The sequence below is a fragment of the Scyliorhinus canicula genome, chromosome 1 (genome assembly GCF_902713615.1).
Source record: "Scyliorhinus canicula chromosome 1, sScyCan1.1, whole genome shotgun sequence".
Classification (NCBI taxonomy): Eukaryota; Metazoa; Chordata; class Chondrichthyes; order Carcharhiniformes; family Scyliorhinidae; genus Scyliorhinus; species Scyliorhinus canicula.
In genome coordinates, this window is record NC_052146.1 from 162,965,951 (window position 1) to 162,990,554 (window position 24,604).

The 24,604-nt window shown below is 46.2% G+C and overlaps 1 protein-coding gene across 5 annotated transcripts in view; it reads right to left on the bottom strand.

Annotated features, from left to right (window-relative positions):
• col16a1 (collagen, type XVI, alpha 1) overlaps window positions 1-24,604 on the bottom strand; it is a 476,156-nt gene that overhangs the window by 264,107 nt on the left and 187,445 nt on the right. For all 5 annotated transcript variants that reach the window (XM_038801937.1, XM_038801918.1, XM_038801946.1 and 2 more), the window contains exons 12-15: window positions 17,603-17,620; window positions 16,386-16,412; window positions 9,694-9,765; window positions 8,539-8,583 (exon numbers count right to left, since the gene is read on the bottom strand). In XM_038801937.1, the coding sequence (XP_038657865.1) occupies window positions 8,539-8,583; window positions 9,694-9,765; window positions 16,386-16,412; window positions 17,603-17,620 (162 nt within the window). The remainder of the gene's footprint in view (window positions 1-8,538; window positions 8,584-9,693; window positions 9,766-16,385; window positions 16,413-17,602; window positions 17,621-24,604) is intronic.

Genomic DNA, 24,604 nt, shown 5'->3' on the forward strand with positions numbered 1-24,604 from the left:
AATAAAGTAAATGAGTTGGTGGCACAAATCATCGTAAATGACTATGATTTAGTGGCCATTACTGAAACATGGTTAAAGGATGGTCACGACTGGGAGTTAAATATCCGAGGGTATCAAACTATTCGGAAGGACAGAGTGGATGGTAAGGGAGGTGGTGTTGCTCTGTTATTTAAGGATGACATCCGGGCAATAGTAAGGGATGACATCGGTGCTATGGAGGATAAGGTTGAATCCATTTGGGTGGAAATCAGGAATAGTAAGGCGAAAAAGTCACTGATAGGAGTAGTCTATCGGCCACCAAATAGTAACGATATGGTGGGGCAGGCAATAAACAAAGAAATAACTGATGCATGTAGAAATGGTACAGCAGTTATCATGGGGGATTTTAATCTACATGTCGATTGGTTTAACCAGGTCGGTCAAGGCAACCGTGAGGAGGAGTTTATAGAATGTATCCGCGATAGTTTCCTAGAACAGTATGTAATGGAACCTACGAGGGAACAAGCGGTCCTAGATCTTGTCCTGTGTAATGAGACAGGATTGATTCATGATCTCATAGTTAGGGATCCTCTCGGAAGGAGCGATCACAATATGGTGGAATTTAAAATACAGATGGAGGGTGAGAAAGTAAAATCAAATACTAGTGTTTTGTGTTTAAACAAAGGAGATTACAAGGGGATGAGAGAAGAACTAGCTAAGGTAGACTGGGAGCTAAGACTTTATGGTGGAACAGTTGAGGAACAGTGGAGAACCTTCCAAGCGATTTTTCACAGTGCTCAGCAAAGGTTTATACCAACAAAAAGGAAGGACGGAAGAAAGAGGGAAAATCGACCGTGGATATCTAAGGAAATAAGGGAGAGTATCAAATTGAAGGAAAAAGCATATAAAGTGGCAAAGATTGCTGGGAGATTAGAGGACTGGGGAATCTTTAGGGGGCAACAGAAAGCTACTAAAAAAGCTATAAAGAAGAGTAAGATAGAGTATGAGATTAAACTTGCTCAGAATATAAAAACAGACAGTAAAAGTTTTTACAAATATATAAAACAAAAAAGAGTGGCTAAGGTAAATATTGGTCCTTTAGAGGATGAGAAGGGAGTTTTAATAATGGGAAATGAGGAAATGGCTGAGGAACTGAACAGGTTTTTTGGGTCGGTCTTCACAGTGGAAGACACAAATAACATGCCAGCGACTGATAGAAATGAGGCTATGACAGGTGAGGACCTTGAGAGGATTGTTATCTCTAAGGAGGGAGTGATGGGCAAGCTAATGGGGCTAAAGGTAGACAAGTCTCCTGGCCCTGATGGAATGCATCCCAGAGTGCTAAAAGAGATGGCTAGGGAAATTGCAGATGCACTAGTGATAATTTACCGAAATTCACTAGACTCTGGGGTGGTCTCGGTGGATTGGAAATTAGCAAACGTGACGCCACTGTTTAAAAAAGGAGGTAGGCAGAAAGCAGGAAATTATAGGCCAGTGAGTTTAACTTCGATAATAGGGAAGATGCTGGAATCTATCATCAAGGAAGAAATTGCGAGGCATCTGGATAGAAATTGTCCCATTGGGCAGACACAGCATGGGTTCGTTAAAGGCAGGTCATGCCTAACTAATTTAGTGGAATTTTTTGAGGACATTACCAGTGCAGTAGATAACGGGGAGCCGATGGATGTGGTATATCTGGATTTCCAGAAAGCCTTTGACAAGGTGCCACACAAAAGGTTGCTGCATAAGATAAAGATGCATGGCATTAAGGGTAAAGTAGTAGCATGGATAGAGGATTGGTTAATTAATAGAAAGCAAAGAGTTGGGATAAATGGGTGTTTCTCTGGTTGGCAATCAGTAGCTAGTGGTGTCCCTCAGGGATCCGTGTTGGGCCCACAATTGTTCACAATTTACATTGATGATTTGGAGTTGGGGACCAAGGGCAATGTGTCCAAGTTTGCAGATGACACTAAGATGAGTGGTAAAGCGAAAAGTGCAGAGGATACTGGAAGTCTGCAGAGGGATTTTGATAGGTTAAGTGAATGGGCTCGGGTCTGGCAGATGGAATACAATGTTGACAAATGTGAGGTTATCCATTTTGGTAGGAATAACAGCAAACGGGATTATTATTTAAACGATAAAATATTAAAGCATGCCGCTGTTCAGAGAGACTTGGTGTGCTAGTGCATGAGTCACTGAAGGTTGGTTTACAAGTGCAACAGGTGATTAAGAAGGCAAATGGAATTTTGTCCTTCATTGCTAGAGGGATGGAGTTTAAGACTAGGGAGGTTATGTTGCAACTGTATAGAGTGTTAGTGCGGCCACACCTGGAGTATTGTGTTCAGTTTTGGTCTCCTTACTTGAGAAAGGACGTACTGGCACTGGAGGGTGTGCAGAGGAGATTCACTAGGTTAATCCCAGAGCTGAAGGGGTTGGATTATGAGGAGAGGTTGAGTAGACTGGGACTGTACTCGTTGGAATTTAGAAGGATGAGGGGGGATCTTATAGAAACATTTAAAATTATGAAGGGAATAGATAGGATAGATGCGTGCACGTTGTTTCCACTGGCGGGTGACAGCAGAACTAGGGGGCATAGCCTCAAAATAAGGGGAAGTAGATTTAGAACTGTGTTTAGGAGGAACTTCTTCACCCAAAGGGTTGTGAATCTATGGAATTCTTTGCCCAGTGAAGCAGTTGAGGCTCCTTCATTACATGTTTTTAAGGTAAAGATAGATAGTTTTTTGAAGAATAAAGGGATTAAGGGTTATGGTGTTCGGGCCGGAAAGTGGACCACAACTGAGTCCACAAAAGATCAGCCATGATCTAATTGAATGGCGGAGCAGGCTCGAGGGGCCAGACGGCCTACTCCTGCTCCTAGTTCTTATGTTCTTATGTAAGCCGTCCAGATGAAGATGTGGAGTTCACCGTACAAAGGGCTTCACTCCACAACTCATCATCCACTATCGGTCCCAACTCCTTCTCCCACTTTGTCTTCACCCCATCTGTCAAGTCCGAATCCTCAGACAGAATTCGCCCATAAATACCAGACATGTTACTCTCCTCCTCCGACTCTGCCTGCCAAAGAATCCTTTCCAACAGAGACATCCACGGTGCCACGAAATATTGGGAAGGCCACCCGTATAAAATTCTTTACCTGGAGGTACCTGAACGAGTTCGACCCTACCAGCCCTAACTTCACCAAGAATTCCTCCTAACTGGCAAACCACCCCTCCACAAACAAATCTCCAAATCTCTCAAGCCCCTTCCCACACCCTGAACGTGGCATCCAATCTCGGCGGTTCAAATAAATGATTGGCACAGATAGGGGCCATCCATGATATGGATCCAAGCTTAAAATGCTGCAGGAATTGTCTCTATATCCTTAAAGTGGACACGACCTCCGGGTTCAAGGAGTACCAAGCCGGAGAAAACGGAAGGGAGACATTTACCAACGCACCCAGACTAGCCCTCACCTCTACCTGTCCCCATACAGAACCTGGGTCACTGTACCACCCAGCACCTTCTCAGCATTAACCGCCCAATAATATTAAAGCAAACGCTAGGCCCCTCGACTGCCTATCCCTTTGAAGAACTACCCTACAGAACTTCAGGGTCCTGCCTGCCCATATAAAGAATGAAATCAACCTATTAACCCTCACAAAAATGATTGTGGGAGGAAGACAGGGAGACACAGAAACAAAGACATAAACCTTGGAAGAATATTAATTTTAATAAACTGGACGCTGCCCGTCAGAGGCAGGGGAAGGTTGTTCCCATTTTTGCAGATCAGACTTAACCTTGTCCACCAGACTTGTGAAGTTCAATTTTTTCAGCCGGACCCAATCATGGAGATTGGGACATGCAGATGTCTGAAGCTAGAGTTGGCCAAGTGAAAAGACAACACACCAAGTTGGCTCCCCTCCCTGGGGGGATTAACCAGAAAACATTCGCTCTTTTCCAGATTCAACTAGTAACTTGTAAATGAACCAAAGCTCCTCAGTAGCTGCATTTTATCATTCTTAGCGGGGACTGGGTCCGTAACATAAAGCAACAGATTGTCAGCATATAGGGACACCCTATGTTCCAACCCTCAGTCCTTTAACCCCTTCCATTTGCCCAAAGCCCGCAACGGGGTTAAGGGCTGAATCGCTAACACAAATTGATGTAACAGTGGCGCAGTAGGTTAGCATTGTTGCCTCACGGCGCCAAGGTCCCAGATTCAATCCCGGCTCTGGGTCACTGTCCATGTGGAGTTTGCACATTCGCCCCGTGTTTGCATGGGTTTCACCCCCACAACCCAAAGATGTGGGGTGGATTGGCAACACTAAATTGCCCCTCAATTGGAAAAACTGAATTGGGTACTCTAAATTTATTTATTTTTTTAAATGGAAGTACCCCAAACTTAAGGAATTGGAATGCACACTGGTTGCTGGGGCCCCATACAACAACCTGCCCATGAAATCAATGTTGGCCCGAGACCGAACCTCTCCAGGATTTTTTAAAAAAGTACATCCACCCTGTCAAATGCCTTCTCGGCATCAAAAGACACAATCGCCTCTGGCTTGGGCCCCACGGATGGGAGCGAACAACATTCAACAGCGTCCGAATATTGCTGACAATTGCTAGCCCTTAACCATAAGACCATAGGACATAGGAGCAGAATTAGGCCACTTGGCCCATCGAGTCTGCTCCGCCATTCAATCATGGCTGATATTGTCTCATCCCCATTCTCCTGCCTTCTCCCCATAACCCCTGGTCCCCTTATTAATCAAGAAACAAAGCTTGTCTGATCCTCTGCAATCACCCAAGGGAGACAAGCCTTCCCACCAACACCTTAGCCAGGAACCTGGTGTCCACATTTAACAGCGAGATAGGCCGATTTGATTCACACTCCACTGGGTCTTTATCCTTCGTCAACAGAAGGGAATTAGAGGCCTTCAAAAGTGTAGCAGGCAGGGATCCCCGGGACAAAGTCTTTAAACATATCTAACAGCAACGGGACTCACTGATCAGCAAACGTTTTACAGAATTCCACCAGAAATCCATCCAGCCCAGATTCTTTACCCGTTTGCATCTGCCCAATACCTCCCAAAATCTCCTCAGCGCCTAACTCTTTCCATCTCTCAACCCCACCACTAGAAACTCCAACCGATCTAAAAGTGTCGACATGCCCAACTCCTCACCGAGGGCTCCGACTATAAACATTCTTATAAAAAGTCTCAAACGCAGCGTTAACTTTATCTGGGGTAGAAACTAAGCTACCATTCGACTCACTCAGCTGAATAGTCTCCCAGGAGGCCGCCTGCCACCTCAGCTGTTGAGCAAATAGGCGACTGGCCTTCTCCCCATACTCATAAAAGACACCCCCCCCCCCCCTCGACCGCCGCAACTGTCTCACTGACTTTCCTGAAGACAACTGGTCAAACTGTGTCTGCAGCTTCTTCCTGCTCGCGAGGAGCTACGGGGTAGGGTCACACGAGTACCTGTGGTCCACCTCCAAAATATCATCCACAAACCTCTGCCATTCCACCCTCACCTCCCTCTTTGTCTGCACCTTATACAATATAATCCCTTCCCTAATCACCGCTTTCAAAGCTTCCCAAAGTGTGGAGGAAGAGACAGAAATATCCCTACTGAATTCTACATACTCATCAAAGGCTTTAGACATGCGCCCACAGAACCCCATTTCCACCATTAACCCTACATCTACAGCTGACGCTGCACGGGGCCCGACTCCAAAGCCAAATCCACCAGATGAGGGCCATGACCTGAGATGACAATTACCAAGTATTCTGCCTTCCTCACCCAAGGACAAAGAGACTTGCCCACCAGACAAAAGTCTATCCTAGAATACACCTTATGTACTGGGGAGAAGAACGAGAATCCTTTACCCCCCCAGATGCATAACCCTCCACGGATCTGTCGCCCTACCTGCTCCATAAACGCAAACAGCATTCCCCCCCCCCCCCCCCCCCCCCCCCCCCGAGAGCGCTAACGATTTTGGCCTAGAACAGTCCAACTTTGGATCTAGAACGCAATTCAAATCACCTCTAAAAATCAGTTGGTGTTTATCCAAATCTGGAATGGAAGCCAACAACTTCCTAATAAATGTTGTATCATCCCAATTTGAGGCATATTCATAAACTAACACCTGCCAAAAACCCCACCAAAACATTGTCCACGAAAAAAGAACCCATTTATTGATTAAAATTGCCACCACCCCCTGGGCTCTGTGGTCGAAGCACAAGTGAAAAACCTTGCGAACCCATCCCTTTCACAGCCTGGTCTGGTCCCCCACCCACAGGTGAGTCTCCTGCAAAAACACTGTATAAACCCTCAGATTCTTTAGGTGAGAGAAAACTCTCAACCTTTTTCTTGCCCCCCACCCCTTACGTTCCAGGTGACCAACTGAATTGGGGTCTCCCACCTCCTCCTCAACCTGGAGTCTGCCATTTCCACTGTGAAGGATTATCAATCTCCTGCCCAAAGGATGTAGGCCCAAGGCCCATCCAAGATGACTGCCAAACCCACCCTTAAAGTGAAACAAAGAAAACTCCATTGTCACCATCAGAAAATTAACCCTCCCCGTCCCCTGACCCAGACCCAAACCAAATATACACGTTAATTACTTTCCAAACAAATATCCTCCTAACCAAACCAACCCCCAACAAAACAAAGATGCTGGCTCATTGAACCACAAAAAAACAGGTCCAACAGACCACAGCCTCTCCCCCTCCCATCCTCACCTCGCTCCCGTTTGCTAGCTAAAATTTCAATGCTAGTGAGATAGCCCCTCCCCACGGCTGAAAAAAGAGAAAGCATCACCCCTACCCATCATGGCTACAGGAATGCAACAAAATTCAACAGCCCAAGGAAGAGCAAGATCACACCGGGAGCCATATATTTCAAAAAGACGATAAATACAGCTTAAACAATATCCCACAAAACAGTTACCCTCCCATCCCCCTCCATACAATTTAAGCAAAACAATCCCATCCCAACCCAAAAGAAATAACAACAAATATATACAGAATATAAAATATCACAAATCCCTTTCCATAAAGAACGATAACAAGTTCACACAGTGCCCATATAACTCGATCCCAGTCTATGCTCCGAAGTGTCGAAGTAGTCGTCCCTTGACCCGAAGGTAACCCGTAGCCTCGCTGGATACACCACTCCAAATCTCACCCCACTCTTATACAATGCTGCTTTAGCCTTATTTATTTTTTTAAATATAATTTTTATTGGAATTTTTTACAGAAAATATAAAACATAACGACAAACAATGAAATGCAACAAAATAACCCATAATAACTGTAACACCCCCAGACCATATGTATCCCATCCCCCCAACCCCAACCCCAATGAACAACAAAAGAACTTAAAAATAAATTAAAATTAAATAAACAAACATAGTCATTGTCCGCCCCCCCACCCCCCCTTTTCCCTCCCCCTTCCCGCCCTCCCCCCCGGGTTGCTGCTGCTACTGTCCCTGTACCCTATCGTTGAGCCAGAAAGTCGAGAAAAGGTTGCCACCGCCTAAAGAACCCTTGTACCGACCCTCTCAGGGCGAATTTGACCTTCTCGAGCTTAATGAAACCCGCCATGTCATTGATCCAGGTCTCCACGCTTGGGGGCCTCGCATCCTTCCATTGTAGCAAGATCCTTCGCCGGGCTACTAGGGACGCAAAGGCCAGCACACCGGCCTCTTTCGCCTCCTGCACTCCCGGCTCCACCCCAACCCCAAAAATCGCGAGTCCCCATCCTGGCTTGACCCTGGATCCCACCACCCTCGACACCGTCCTCGCCACTCCCTTCCAGAACTCCTCCAGTGCCGGGCATGCCCAGAACATATGGGTGCTTTAGCCTTATTGATGACTGACCACCTCCTCGTCAGCTCCGTGCTGACATCCTGATATATTCTAACATATGCAGATACGAGGAGATATTCTAACATGGCTCCCTCCCTATCTCAAATCTTGATTCTCCTTGGCCCACTTCAAGATTCTCTCCTCTCCAGGAAGCCATGAAATCTGACTATAACCGTTTGTGTTGGCACATTTGACCAAGGCTTCTGCTGGAGTGTTCGAAGGGTCCTGTCCAGCTCTGGAGGGGACGTCAGTTCTGAGAGAAATAGGCAGCACTGTGGGTGTTCCTACAGCACACGGACTGCAGCAGTTCAAGCTCACCGCCACCTTCCCAAGGGCATTTAGGGATAGGCAATAAATACTGGCTAATCCAATGATGCCCACATCCCGTGAATTAATAAGTAGAAACCTTGACGACCATTCAATATCTTTGACGGCTCAGTAATGATTGTAAGGATATTTTCAATCAGTTAGCTCCCTTCAAAGTTAAACTCTTACCTCCAGTTTTTCTGCACAAATTATTCCTTTGAATTTAAGGACCAGTTTACGCCAAACATTTTTTCTACAGAATCTGAAGCCTCAGGGGTTAAAGTTCAGGCTCCCAGTTCCAGATATCATTCTGACCCCATCAGGGTTATCACCCACCCAAAAGCTTGTCCAACACATCGAGTATCCACTGGAGACAAACCTTTGCACCCTTTGCTCCTGTCACACACATTTCTCCTGGTTTTCCCTGACAAGATAAACATACACGAGAAAACACAATTAGAAAACGATAACACATGTGAACAACCCCTTCCAGAACCACCTCCAAAATCTTAGCCTTATTTCAAGCCTTTCAAACGGGCATTGCACAATCCAATTTCTAGACCCGTGAGATTACATTTTACCCAAGGTATTTAGTGAGATTTCATGTTATAAATCTGGAAGGTTGAGGGCCAGCAAAGAGATTGTAAAAGCCCAATAGGCTCATGGGTGTCCTTGAGGGAATGGAAGCTGACTTTCTGACCATTTGTGGCCCATGGATGACTCCAATTATGTGGTCAGTGCTCAATATCCTCAGGGTAACTAAGATGGATAATAAATAACGCCTTGATGATGTTTTCCGTATCCCAAGAACAGTTAATTTTTTTGACAAATTGCTAAATGCATTTCAAATTACCGACCATTCGCAGATAGAGCAGCATTTATTTCATTTTAGCAGTCCAGGCTGGATTCAAACCCAGATTATTGATGTTGGACTAAAATTAGACGAACAATCCTGGGGCCTGGAATAATAATCCTGACAACGTGAGTTCAAATCCCACAGTAGCAATCTGAGAATTTTGAAGTCGTTTCAGAAGATCTGGAGACAAAAAAGTTACTGTTGGAGTTTTGTAAAAAAAAAAAAATCCACTGATTCATAAAGACCTAGTAGTCAAGGAAACCTGTCATTCTTATCCAGTCAGCCTATTCAGTGATTCCACTTCCAATGTGGTTGTTTCTGATTTCAGCACTGACCTGGCAAGCCACACAGTCGTACCAAAGTGGTTCAAAGTGGCCCATCGCCATTTCACAGGAACACACCTTAAATGAACAGACAAAAATTATCTGATCATCAATAGAGTCCCTCTGTTATTTTTAAACCCAATGCTTCCCAATCTTCCCAGGTCTGGAGTTTGTTAACCATCAAAGGGTCAGTTGGGTAGAAGAGGATCACCTGGTGTTCGTGTTTACCAACACCATTTTTCCCCTAATTCAACCTCCAGCTCTTTCCTGCATCGATTCCTTCTCATGAGTCTGGTATCCCATCACTGATTCTGGTGATTCGGACATTAACAGAAGGTTTGAGCAGAATACTCACATCTCTTCCCGGAAGACCAGCCGATCCCTGCAGTCCTGGCTCACCCTTCTGGCCTTTATCATGTTTCAGAAGCTAAAAGAATATTCTCAATGAGACATAAATAAATACAGGCTGTAATTCAAACACTTGCTTAAATTACAAGACATTATTAACAAACAAGAAGTCAATGGGAAATGGTCAACACTGCCAGAAGCAACTGAGGCCGAGAGTCCACGGTCGAAAAACAGTCATTACACTGCAAGTCAGCCAACTAGAAATCGGCCCAGTAACTAGTGGCATACCCTACACCAACACAGGAATCAGACATGGTTCTGGGCCTGGCAGCCTGAGGAATTAATATTCAGCTGAAGACAGCCCTTGTATCCTATTCTTTGAGACCGGGATTCCAATCCCATTGCGTTGCCATTACTGCTTTGTTTTCAGAGCCAGCTGATAGGCAGATTGGTATTATCTAATGCATCACCTGAAGGACTGCATATCCAACATGGCTACACTCCCTCAGCACTGCATTGGAGAGCCAGCCCAGACTTTGTTCAAATCCTGGTGCAGCATTTCCACCGAATCCATGATTACTGCCAATTGACTCAAAATGACACTCGAGTGGCAAGACGTTAAACTCCGATGGTAACATTGTAGTATTTAAAAAATAAATTTAGAGTACCCAATTAAATTTTTTTCCAATTAAGTGGCAATTTAGTGTGGCCAGTCCACCTACCCTGCACATCTTTGGGTTGTGAGGGTGAGACCCACGCTGACATGGGGGGACTGTGCAAACCCCACATGGACAGTGACCCAGCGCGGGAACTGAACCCGGGTCCCCGAAGTGGCGAGGCAGCAGTGCTAACCATTGCAGCACATGCCCCCTAATGGCAACATTGTAACAAGAACTAGAGAGGAAGTCTTGACTTCTTTGACTCCAAGTTTATTGTGTTCAACAATCACTTCTCCAAAAACACCACAGTGCCATCTGTATCCCCTTTATATGTTGGTACAGTCTACTAAACAATTAAAACCCCAATTCCAACTTAAGTACTGGGAACTTAATTATTTCCAAAGAAAGAGAGCCAAAGCGGATACAAAAAGGAAGAGGACAAATCACATAATCGCATCATTGTTTCAGCACATGAGGATCCCATTTGGCCAATTTGCACCAGCTCTCCAAATGAGCAACCCACCGATTGTCATTCCCCCGCCTTCTCCCCATAACCCTGCATATTCTTCCATTTCAGGTAACAGTCTAATTCCCTTTTCATTTGAGCCTGCCTCCACCAAACTCTCAGGAAAGGTATTACAAACCTTAACCACTTGCTGAGGCATCTTTCATAAAACAGCTTGGGTGGGATTCTCTGAGCCTCCGCGCTGAAATCGCGCACAGCGCGGGGGCAGAGAATAGGGCGTCAGACATGCGAGCTGGTCCGACGCCTTCCCGTGATTTTCCACGGACCGGAGAATCGCCGGCAGTCGCACACCATAGCCGAAGCGGTGCCGGTCAGGGGCCATTGAAAGAGGCTCCCACGGCGATTCTCCGCCGGCAACTGGCCGAGTTCCTGCCGGCATGGTTCACTCACGGTTCCACCCGCCGGGAGCTCGGAGTGGCGGCTGCGGATACAGTCCGCGACCGCCCTGGTGGGGGGGGGGGGGGGGGGGGGGGCGGTCCATCACCCGGGGTGGGGGGGGCTCCAGGACGGCCAGGCTCGCGATCGGGGGCCACCGATCGGCAGATGGGTGCGAGCTTGTGGGGGGGCTATAATGTGGGGGCCGGCTCACTGTGTGGGTCCGCCATGTTGCGAGGGGTCATCGCCGCGCACATGCGCGGACCCGTGACCAGAAGTGCAGGGCCCCGTATCGGCAGCGGTGCTGTGTGGACTACTCCTGCATGCCCCCTTCAAAACGGAAAATCACTCTGGACTTTCTAGAAAAACGTCCAGAGTGATTTGTGCCTGTTTTCTCGTGGGCATGGGGACATAGAGTATTTCTGCCTGTGTCAATTTGGGGCCAGGGTGAAGGAGGTGGTTGAGCGGATTAGTCGGTGGTGAATCCAGCAGTCGTCAGTTCTGGTCATGGTGCGGGGGGTGTGGACGTCTTTGCGGCCCCTTGCTTGGATGATGATGTCGTCTATAAAGTTCCAATACTTTTTCTGAAGTTTCCCGTGTTCTAAAGAGCTGTTTCTTCACCAAGTCTGTTCTGTCTCCAGTCTCTGGCGTTCTGAGTCTTTGCACATCTTTGTATAAAGTGCAAGAGTGGTGCACGTTTCTTCTTTTTTTTTTAAATTTAGAGTACCCAATTATTTTTTCTCCAATTAAGGGGCAATTAACGTGGCCAATCTTTTGCGTTGTGGGGGTGAAACCCACGCAGAAATGGGAAGAATGTGCAAACCCCACACAGATAGTGACCCAGGACCGGGATTCGAACCTGGGTCCTCAGCGCCGCAGTCCCTGTGCTAACCACTGCACCACATGTCGTCCTATGTTTCTTCTTTTATCCACAGATGTGCAGAAGAGGGCCAGTATTCGATGCGATGGTCGAATGGCCTTCTTATGTGCCACAATGAATCTATGGGCTAGAGTTACCAATGCCAGTGGCGTTACGACTTGATGCAGGCATAGTTTCAGAATCACGGTCCCAATGGTCACCAACTCCTCCGTGACAGTTTCAAATTTTTCAAATTCTGTGCGGAGCAGTGGGGACAGGGAGCACACTTGCCACCAATCCAGGCCCATCAAGCTCTTTTAGAAGATTGTTTCGGGGTCAGAGCGACCGGCAATGCAATTTCTAAGAATAATCTTGGGAAACCCAAACAGTCTTGTTGCATGGATGGCACGGTAGCACAGTGGTTAGCACTGTTGCTTCACAGCGCAAGGGACCCAGGTTCGATTCTCGGCTTGGGTCACTGTCTGTGTGGAGTCTGCACATTCTCCCAGTGTCTGCGTGGTTCTCCGGTTTCCTCCCACAAGTCCTGAAAGACGTGCTGTCAGGTGAATTGGACATTCTGAATTCTCTCTCTGTGTACATGAACAGGTGCCGGAATGTGGTGACTAGGGGATTTTCACAGTAACTTCACTGCAGTGTTAATGTAAGCCTACTTGTGACACTAAGATTATTATTATTCACCACAGGGCCAAAGAAAACTTGTGACAGATAAAGCTATTAAGCGCTTGAGCAATCAGATTTGGAACATGGGCAATACGTTGCTTTGGTCCAGTCTCCCTCTGAAACAACCATTTATCCTCCATTTCTGCCTGAAGGGCTGCTGCTCCCTGAGGCAAGGTAGTGACAGTCCCCAATATGGCAGCCGTCTACTTTGTCATTGGGTCGGGCAGGTAGCTCCCATCTTCTGGAGATGCCTACCACCTCTATTTGGGCACCAACCTCACCTCCTGCCCAGAATAGCACATTTATATTTAAAAATTGCATCACTATTGAGGTGCAGGGTTGGGACCTGGAACTCATCAGGCTCTATTGCTCTATGGGTAAAATTCAAAGCACGCCTCCGGTATGATTTTGGAAGTAGGTAGGTACTTGATCAGGTGGGAGCGTGGCTGGTGGAGACCCCGTCGCCTTCTTGCCAGTGTCCATGGCTGGATGTCTTGTGGATTGCCTTCCTGCCCTGTCACCAATTGAAGTCTATAATTGGAAAATTAATGTTGAAATAAGGGCCTGAACCCACTACTGCTGGTATTCAACAAGGGGCAGGTGCCACATGGGAGCCTGAAAAGCAAACCTCAAACTGAGAACTATCTCCATGTTTTTGCTGCTTCTCCACACTTCACCCTTGTGATCCCTACCTGTGACCTTCAATCTGTCCTCACTCAATTTTAGCCTCGCTCCCTTGGGGATCCTGGGCTTCAGCTGGGTGCATTGCTGGCAGCTCCCATCACTCCCCTGGTAGCACTGATGGCAACGATGAGCTGCCAACCTCTGATTGGCCAGCAGCTCCCAATGATGGGGATGGTGGGGGAGCAGGACCTGGAAAAGTCTTCTCAAAAGGAGGCAATGCAGGGTTCGTGCAGGCTCTCCAGTTGTTGGGCATAACAGCCATCATGTGTTAAATACTGCCCCATGACGGTAACCCATAACAGAGCAAGTATGCCATACAACTGCCTTAGACATGGTTTCCAAGTTGTGCTCCTTCTCTTTACTTCATGTTATTTTCTTTCACAGAATATGTTTCCCCTGTTCCTTTGCCAAGAGGAAGGCAGCCCCCAGGCCTCTACCACCCCAGCCTCTGCTGTGTCACCAGGCTTCTGTCACATCTATGCCTGTTAAATCGCACAGCCTTTTGGGTTTTCCGTCTTGAAGGTACCCACATTTGAAGGTACCCACCTGACACTTTTAAGCAGAATGAACATGCTGCCTGGTCGAAGCTTAGTTCTGGTCACCTTTCACATTGGCACTGCCCAGCTGGAGTAGCATTGACTCTTGTTGTTGGTATACTGCAGGTTTTTGCTGGGAATTAGCAATAAAGAGTATCCTCACCCTCTGTCCCTCGAGATGTTTCTACCTTCAGTGTACCCGAACAGGTGCCTGAGAGTGGCAACTAGGAGATTTTCACAGTAATTTCATTTCACTGTTAATGTGAACCTACTTGTGACAATAATAAAGATTATTATTATTATAAATGAGGCTGGAGGGTCGGCAAGTGGCTAGTATGGTGGGTGACTTAGTTTATAGTTGAATGAGACTAAAGGCTGAACAAATTGCCCACGCCTGCTCTAGTATGTGCCTAATTTGAAATCTAGGAAACACTTCTTGGCACAGCCCAGAAAATAAATTGGTTGGAGCGAGTCTCTTAACAAAAGCCGTCATGTCTGCCCAGCAGGACTAATTATAGGCTCATTTTGTACTGAAACCCAAATGAAGGTATAATCTACACCACATGTAGAACCGATTGCCAGCGTGGGTTAGCGCACAACACAATAAGTTGCAAATCTTCAAACAATTGATTTGTCTGAAGGCTGCAGCACTCAATTGTGAAGGCGCCCTTGGGACAGGAGGTTAGAATGTGGTGGCAGTGACTGGTGGTTGGCAATGTGCCATCGCCAACTGGCTTTGGCTTCAGCATTGTGTGAATCTTTTTGGCACTGCCATTGTTAATCACCCTAATGAGGTACATGAGGGAGGGAGAGTTGGATTTGCCTATGAATGGATAATTAAATTTATAAATTATCTTATTAGGAAAGTAGCTAACCAATTGAACGAAACACTAACAGAGAAAGCTGGTTAGCTTATCCACACATTGCTTTTCTATCTTCTTTTTATGTTCCCCTCATCTCCTAGTTCTTGTGAATATTTGGTTCTATGGAAACCTTACCCAATGATTACTCTTCCATTTGGGGTTTAGTATTGATGGTCCATCTGACATCCATATTTCTAGCGATCACCATAATAACATTAATGTGCTTTACATTACTGGCCTGTTTTTGTTATAAATTAAAATAATGTAGACACAATTGGTTAAATCAGCTTCTCAAAACGCCTGCATTTTCCTCACGGCAGGTAAGGTCATTAAAGATTGTTTTCACCAAAGCTGTGGCTCAGGAAAACTAGAATAATAACTTGTATCTGCTTAAAATCTTTGACTTTGTAAAACGTCCCAAGGTGCTTAACAGGAGCATCATTCAAAAGCATCTGACACCACATCCTATAAGATGTTAGGGTAGATTACCAATTCAAAGAAGTAGATTTTAAGGAGCGTCTTAAAGGAGGAAAGCAAATTTGAGAGGTGGAAAGGTTTGGGGAGGGATTTCTGGAGCTTAGACTCAAGACAGCTGAATGTACGTTTGCCAATGGTAAACGGCTAAAACCGAGGATGTTCAAGAGGCTGGAACTAGGGAATAGAAGGATTGTGGGACTGAGGGAGATTACAGACAGAGGGAGCGACAAGGCCATGGAGGCATCTGAAAATAAGGTTGAGAGTTTTAAATTCGAGACATTATTGGACTGGCAGAAAATGTAGACCAGAGAGGACACAGGTGATGGGTGAATAGGAAAAGCATTGATTGGAAATGAAAGTGCAGTATGAAAGTATCTCATTTTTGATTGGCAATTGTTCAAATTATTGCATGGTGAACAAACATTACATCCAGCATGAAATAGACCATAAAAGAAAATGGTGATAAGAAAGGCCACAGGTTTTATGGGAAAGTAAATAATTTATTGCCACCAAGGCCCAATGATGTGAAATGACGTAGAGAAGCCACCTCACAAGTCTTCATTAAACTCAGGCTCCGCAAGGTTTGGCTGTGAGGCTGCGATACTCTTTATGGATGGGTTATTGGGTTTTTAAGATTAATGTTTTTCTAAACATAAATTAAATGTAGAGATAATGCAGTACCCAGTTGTGAGGTTGCGTTTACTGCAGAACTATCCAATAATTCTGCGTGGAACACAGACTAATTTCTACCCATTCATCACCCAGAAACCTCTGCCATTGACCAGACTGAGATTGGTATGAACAGGATGGAACTTGTAAACTTCCTGATTTGAACGATTCAGTAATACACTTGCTTTCTATGTGTATATCTGACTGGTAAACAAGAGAGGCAGATGTAGTTGACTTGAAATGTCTGACAGCAATTAATATTAGAGGAAAGGGGCTAAGATATTATAAAGTAAGAATAACCACCAGTGATAAGATTAAGGTTTAATTTACTGATTCAAACACATTAAAAGTGAGAGACGTTAGTACTCACAGGCTCTCCTTTCTCCCCTTGTGGACACTGGAAGCAAAGAAGAAAAGGTCAGTCGGGCTGTTCATCATAGAGATTTTACAATATACTGCAGGGGGGGAGGGGGGGGGGGCTGCGGGTGGAGGGAGCGCCAGGTTGAATGGCTTCCAGTTTGAAGGCAGCACATGCTCCTGACCAGGAGGCCCGGAGTAGAGCCTCAGGATTGGTCTAAATAATGTGGGCCAGCTGTGAGCACCAATCATGCCTCCGCAGACTTTTGTGCAGCACTGAATTTCAGGTAGCCAATCATGTGATTGGGCAATGGCCTCAGGTCAATGCCAGGAGGAAGAGAGGCCATGCAGGGTTTTTTTTTGGGGCGGGGTTGGAATCACAGCCAGCATTGGCCAGCGATCCTGTGCAACTGGGAGGAACAGTGATATTCCCTCCACATCGAATTCTGTATATATGTCTGCAATCTGTTCTGTGAGGGAAACGCAAGTTCTCTTTTACCCTCTGCACACTCTTCACAAGGTCGACAGACTTCTCCTCGATTGAATGTTCAAATCAGGAATGAAGAGGATCTTCAACTGGCAGCTGATACCTCTGGAGTCTGGCTCCAAAAGAGAAAATGCTGGAAAATCTCAGCAGGTCTGGCAGCATCTATGGGAAGAGAAAAGAGCTAATGTTTCAAGTCCAGATGACCCTTTGTCAGCTTTGACAAAGGGTCATCTGGACTCAAAATGTTAGCTCTTTTCTTTCCCTACAGATGCTGCCAGACCTACTGAGATTTTCCAGCATTTTCTCTTTTGGTTGCCAGTTCTCGATGCTTTTTGTCATTGGCAATCTGGCAAATACAGACGGATCCAATGAAGGCCTAATCTTTCCAAGTGAAACACATTGTTGTATATTTCACTGGGTGGAATTCGACAGAACTAATCCTTTTCAATTGACTCTCACTGTATAAAATCCTTGTGTGAGTGAATAGGAAGGAGTTTTGATCTATTGGGATTCTAGCCAGATTCTAGTAAGAAATAGGTTTGATCTATTCGGAATCTAATGAGTAGGAAACGGTTTTGATCGTAGGAAGGGGGTTTGAATGAATGGAAAGAGGCAATTGACCTTTCGGTTCTGGAGCACCACCACTCTGTACAGTGACTGTTGAATTTGTTGTTTTCAAGATCCTTAAATGTCAATTCTGGAGTCTCAACACTGATGAGTACAGGAGATTAATTGTTACTTACCTCTAAACAGCCTTCACCCTGGGGGGGAATATAAAAAAAAGCATGAATATAAATCACTGCAAAAACAAAACTGTAATCTTTAACTTCGGTATTGCACAAGTCTCAAAAACCTTTATGAGGACCTGATCTCAGCTGGCATCTAGAGGGCAGCAGCAACCAGAGAGATGGTACCTCCTCATTTAACTTGTGCTACTCTTATCCACTTCTAAGTAGCCAGCAGCAGAATGACATGAGAATAGATCTCTGAGCAGGTCACATGTCCACATGATTGACCAGGGTGCAGGAACCGGGAGGACAGGCAACCAAATGACATCTTAAAGAACATGCAGTGTCGGCCTGGGCAGCAGCTGGCCTTAGTGCCCTCCGCTGTGCAGAGACAAAATCAGTCAGGGTTCCTCCTCCTGATTACTGCCCAGCGACCATTGCTTGATAGTGCATGTGTTGTAGGGGTCCTTCCTGTTTATTCCCTGTTTATTCTCCTACTTGTTAGATAGATAGAGATAGAGATAGAGAAATACAGCACAGAACAGGCCCTTCGGCCCACAATGTTGCGCCGAACTTTTGTCCTAGGTTAGTCATAGAATTTTGGACAATTTTTCATGGCCAATCCACCCAACCTGCACATCTTTGGACTGTGGGAGGAAACCGGAGTACCCGGAGGAAACCCACGCACACACGTGGAGGATGTGCAGACTCCACACAGACAGTGACCCAAGTCGAAATCGAACTTGGGACCCTGGAGCTGTGAAGCAATTGTGCTATCCACAATGCTACCGTGCTGCCCTTAAGACATTAACCTACACTCCATTATTCTACCCTAATCCATGTACCTATCCAATAGCCGCTGAAAGGTCCCTAACGTTTCCGACTCAACTACTACCACAGGCAGTGCATTCCATGCCCCCACTACTCTCTGGGTAAAGAACCTACCTCTGACATCCCCTCTATATCTTCCACCATTTATCTTAAATTTATGTCCCCTTGTAATGGTGTGTTCCACCCGGGGAAAAAGTCTCTGACTGTCTACTCTATCTATTCCCCTAATCACCTTATAAACCTCTATCAAGTCGCCCCTCATCCTTCTCCGTTCTAATGAGAAAAGGCCTTCCCTTTCTTTTATTTTTGCAGTTACATTTTTGATTCATGGATGGATAATGGGCATGTATCTTTAAGGCAAGTGGCCTGTGCTTTAATTCAAGCAGAGGATTTCAGAAGCAGGAGATCACTGTGCTGGCCTGTGCTGGTTCATACTAGAGTTGTGGACTGACCGGTACCAATGCCAGAGGTTGGCCAGGACTCGGTTTGACTGATTTGGCGGTGGCTAATGAATTGGTCTAACAGGCCGTGCTGAGCCCGGTAATAAGGTGGTGATTGGATCTGATCCCACTGCAATGTTTTTCAGAGTCCCAAGACTTTAGTTTGGTTTCAGCTTTGGTCATGGCACCCCCAGGGAGACCTGCTGTGCTCTCTTCTCTGTTTTTCTCCAGAAGGGCTGTATTTCTTAACTGGCAGAGAGCCTGGATGAATCGATGTACAGGCAGAGTGCAGAACCAAACAACTCTCTGGCATGAATGGCAAAGGCAGAACCGACCAACACTTTCTGCAGCAAGATAGAGGCCTGAATACGAACCTTGAGCTGAAGGTCCATATTGATGAGAAATCTGCTACCTGCGTGTACAGCATTTTCTAAACTACAGGGACCCCGAATGAATGACGCTACAAAAAAGACCATTACCAGCTGTAAACCAGAGACTTTAATCTACAAGCTTGCTGTGGAGAAAGTGTTCTAAAGAACCATTTTCTAAAGCAAAGGCTCTTATCTTTTGACCTTCCTCCTTAGTTTTTGCCCCTTTCCACCCCTCCGTGTTGTCTGTCTTGTGTGTGTGTGTGTGTGGGGGTAGAGGGTGGGACAGTTAACGGGGTAGTAATTATTAGCTTGTCGTTAACCAGTTATATTTTCTGCATATTTGTGATAGTTCTTGTTATAAATAAACAGTAATTATGTTGAAACGTACAAACCTGGTGACTGTAATTATTGGCCAGCCAAGGGCCAACGACTTTGGATATTTTTACAAGAATTATTAGTTAATTCACTTGTCATGTGACTCCAGGGCACATGGGTTTGGAATTAACCGTGCACTAGCCCAGGGTGGCGTAACAGTGTTAGATGAGACCAGGCTTGCAATCCACAACTGAATAGCCTTCCAACACTGGTAGATGCCCAGACAAAATCATCCAGCCTTTTATTTAAAAGTATAAGAGTATAAGAAATAGGAGCAGGAGTAGACTATTCAGCCCATCGTGCCTGCTCTGCCATTCAATATGATCATGGCTAATCTTCAGGTTCAACTCCACTTCCCCGCCCACTTCCCATATCCCTTAATTCCCTGACACCAAAAGAATGGGCAGCAGGGTAGCATGGTGGTTAGCATAAATGCTTCACAGCTCCAGGGTCCCAGGTTCGATTCCTGGCTGGGTCACTGTCTGTGCGGAGTTTGCACGTCCTCCCCCAGTGTGCGTGGGTTTCCTCCGGGTGCTCCGGTTTCCACCCACAGTCCAAAGATGTGCGGGTTAGGTGGATTGGCCATGCTAAATTGCCCGTAGTGTCCTAATTAAAGTAAGGTTAAGGGGGGGGGGGGTTGTTGGGTTACGGGTATAGGGTGGATACGTGGGTTTGAGTAGGGCGATCATGGCTCGGCACAACATTGAGGGCCGAAGGGCCTGTTCTGTGCTGTACTGTTCTATGTCTATGTCTCTAATCTGTTTATCCCGGTCTTAAATATATTCAACGATGGAGCAACCTATGGGGTAGAAATTCTAAAGATTCACAACCCTTTTAGTGAACCCATCTTAGTCCTAAATGATCAGCTCCTTATCCTGGGGCTGTGTTTCCATGGTTTAGATTCCCCTATCAGTGGAAACAATCTCTCAGACTCCACCCTGTCAAGCACGTTCAGAATGTTGAATGTTTCAATGAGATCACGGGGTGGGATTCTCCATCCGTTCATGCAAGTGGGATTCTCCAATCCTGCTGCAGTGAATGGGAGATTTGAGTGATAAATTCTCTTTCCTCACCAGTGCGGTAGTGGGGTGGACTCGCAACAGAGAATCCTGGCCCACGTCCCTTTCTTCTAAATGCCAGAGATTACTGACCCAATTTACTCAGCCTCTCACCCCAGGGATCAATCCAATGAACCTCCGCCATACTGTCTCCAATGCAAGCATTCTTTAAATATGGAAACCAAAGCTACACACAGCGTTCCAGGTGTGATCTTACCAAAACCCTGTGCAAGGCTTGTTTCCTCCTGTGCTTCAATCCCCATGCAATAGAGGCCAAGATGCCGTTTGCTTTCTAAATTTCCTGCTGTACCCACTTGCTGACTTTTTGGCTTCCTTGTACAAGTGCACCCAAGTCTCTCTGAACATTTACAAGTTTCACACCGTTTAAAAAATAGTCTGCTTTTCTATTCTAATGACCACAAAGCCTTATCTCCTGAAATGTACAATCCATATGGTGAGTATTTTCTGGGTCTGACAAAGGCAGGCAGAGATCAAAGAAGGCGGAATGGGGTTGAAGGGAGAGCACAGCGAATTACTGACACTTTGGAATATGATCAAAGTGATGAAATTCGACTTGTGCTTCATCAGAAAGGTCCAAAAATTGAAATGTGTTGGGCAGTTTTGATGCAGATCATGGGCCTGGAACATGAGGAATCCAACACTCGCTGGCAATTGTACTCACTGGACTCCCTGGTGTTGGCAATAAAGAGACATTGGGACAGTACTGCGAGCGCTTCTGATGCTCTTTGTGATGCCCACGTATTAGCCACTGAACAGTGGTAGCTCTTTCATCTTTAAGTCAGAAGGTTAAAAACCATTTCCAGGCACTTGAATACACAATCTAGGATGACAATACTGAATGGTGCACTTTGAGAAGGACTGGCTTTCGGACAAGATGTCAAATGGAGACCCTCTCATGTGGATATAAAGGCTTACATGGTATTATTTTAATAACAGCAGGGTTGTACTCCTTGGCGTCCTGACCAATATCCTTCCTTTGAACAACAACACAAAAACAGGTTATGGCCTAATTTCCACTCATTGCTGTTTGTGGGATCTTGCTGTGCACAATTTGGTTGCCGGACCTCCTCCATTACAATAGTGACTACACTTTGAAAGTACTTCATTGGTTGTAAAGCAGCTTGTGACACGCTGGGTACATGAAATACACTATATAAACTGGATGGGACTAACAGAGTGTGTTGATACCTCGGTACCCTTACCGAGAAAAACCTTGTCAATGTCAAGTCTTGAAACACTTTACCAGTATCCAGATATTTGGGGAGAGGGTTTCAGATTTCTTGTATCATTGGTGTGAATACCAGGGGCTGGTTTAGCTCACTGGGCTAAATCACTGGCTTTGAAAGCAGACCAAGGCAGGCCAGCAGCACGGTTCAATTCTCGTACCAGCCTCCCCGAACAGGCGCCTGAACGTGGCGACTAGGGGCTTTTCACGGTAACTTCGTTTGAAGCCTGCTTGTGACAATTTAATTAACTTAATTTTTAAATAGTGCTCCCAATTTCCCATTTAAGCTCTCTAATTTTAAGATTATAGGTTGGGTTTTCGTGGCGATGTTGGGAAGTTGAGTTGGGGAGCAGATCTATTTCCTTTACAAAGGCTCCCGTGTGCTTTATATTCACTGTGGGGAGGCGGGTTTTGGAATGAAATTGGCCATTTCGCCTTTGGAAGCAGACCTGAGGTGGCAATGGAGATGACACTGATGGGAGTAGTCTACAAGCCCTCAAACAGTGGCTGTACTGTAGGATGGAGAATAAATCAGGAGGTGATAAAGTCATGTAAAAAAGGCAGTACTTTAGTCATGGGTGACTATAGTCTTCATGTAAATTGGGAAAAGAAAATTGGAATAAATAGCCATAAGGAAGACTTCATTGAGTGTATCCAGAATGCTTTCCTGGGAACGCTTTACTAGGGCAGCAAGGTAGCACAAGTGGACAGCACCGTGGCTTCACAGCGCCAGGGTCCCAGGTTCGATTCCCCGCTGGGTCACTGTCTGTCTGGAATCTGCACGTTCTCCCCGTGTCTGCGTGGGTTTCCTCCGGGTGCTCCGGTTTCCTCCCACAGTCCAAAGATGTGCAGGTTAGGTGGATTGGCCATGATTAATTGCCCTTAGTGACCAAAAAGGTTAGGAGGGGTTATTGGGTTACGGGGATAGGGTAAGGGCTTAAGTGGGTCATTGCAGACTTGATGGGCCGAATGGCCTCCTTCTGCACTGTATGTTCTATGTTCTAACAACATGCTGTGGATCCAAAAGAGAAAATACTGGAAAATCTCAGCAGCTCTGGCAGCATCTGTCGGGAGAGAAAAGAGCGAACATTTCGAGTCCAGACGACTCTTTGTCAGGTTTGATAAAGGGCCATCGCGACTCAAAACCCTCTCAACAGCTGTGCATTGTCTGTCATAAGAGGCATTCAGTTGCTTGGAATGTAATTTCCCCCTTCATTGACAACTCAACAGTGCCAATGAAAGATACAGAACTAAAGAGAACTACCACTGATTGGAGTCCCAAGCATTAAACTCTAATGCTCAAGAGTTTACGTCACACAGGATACACTGATGTGAACCCTAAAGCAAAGCTTCATGGTGAAGTCTATCATCAAGCATGCTGGTACAGGTCATAATGGCGGGCGTCTTTGAGATGCCCCCTGAGGGTGCAGAGACTGGTTCTATGAATCCAATCAATAGCCCTGTCACCTAAAGCAAGGAGTGGGGGGAGGGGGAGAGACTGGACATAAGAAACATTCCAATGAGACTTTCGAGTGTCCAGGCAAGTAATCCTGGTGGAATTGAGAGGGACAGGAGTGGGGAAATGCCAGTGTGAGAGGGGAGGGTGTGAGGCTTAGTGAAGAGGCCCTCACGAAGGGGGAAGCGCATGGTGGAGGTCCCGGAGGAGTAGAGGGCCGAGGGGTAAGCCCTCCTCAGGAATCCTCGCCGCTAACTTTGGTTTTCTTCTCTTTTCCGTGCATGATTCTGGAAAATTGGCGATTCTACTCCTTGTGATAGAGCAGCAGCAGAGACAGAGACATCCGCGCACACGGCCAGGACCAGTGCCCTGCTGAGAAGGGGGATCCTGGACCCAAAGCTGTACAGGGAGTACATCCTCATAGCAATTCGGTTTGGGGACGAGCAGGGCTCTGATGAGGAAAGCTCCATTCACAGGGACTACTATCATAGCACTAGCATGGTGATAGGTTAGATAGGTTTCCATGATGGCCATCAATACCATGGGCAGGGCACAAAAGCCATTGGCTGGACTCTGCAGGGGAATGGTGATAACTTGCATTGAGGACTGACCAATGTTCCTCGCCTCCTCAGCAATATGTCTGACTCCTGCCAGACAAAGAGCTGACGCATCCTGCCACGGAACAGACTTATCATGGGGTTCCAAGATGCTGGATGAGCGCTCATCTGCTACAACCCCCTTCAAGATCATGTGTCTTGGTGTGTTCCTCCAACCAACCTCTGAAGCGGGTCAGCCTCTCTACACTTGGTCAGTCCATGGCATTTCCATCATTGGAGAAGAGTGGCTGTAATAGGAAGCCTGAGCGTTGATGCTGGTTGTTGGGGGGGGGGGGGGGGGGGCTGCCAGCAGCAGCGCGTCATCATCCATGAGTCATCAGTATGGGAGGTGCAGAGACAGAGCACTGCCACTCTCACACTGCACAGCGTTTGCACAGGGGTTTACTGAATATTGCGCCTTGAAATGACAGGGTGGAGGATCTGGTGGTGAACACAGTGAATTGAATACATGTGCCCAACTTAACTAATGCCTATGTTCACATGAGCCCACTTGGTGCCCAAAGTGTCTTACTGTTCCTCACTCTCTCACTACATCTCAGTGTGTACCCAGGATCCACAACTGAGTTTGAGGATGTCTGCTGCCTTCCACGCCCTGTTGGCTGAGATGACAGGCATCTCCTTGG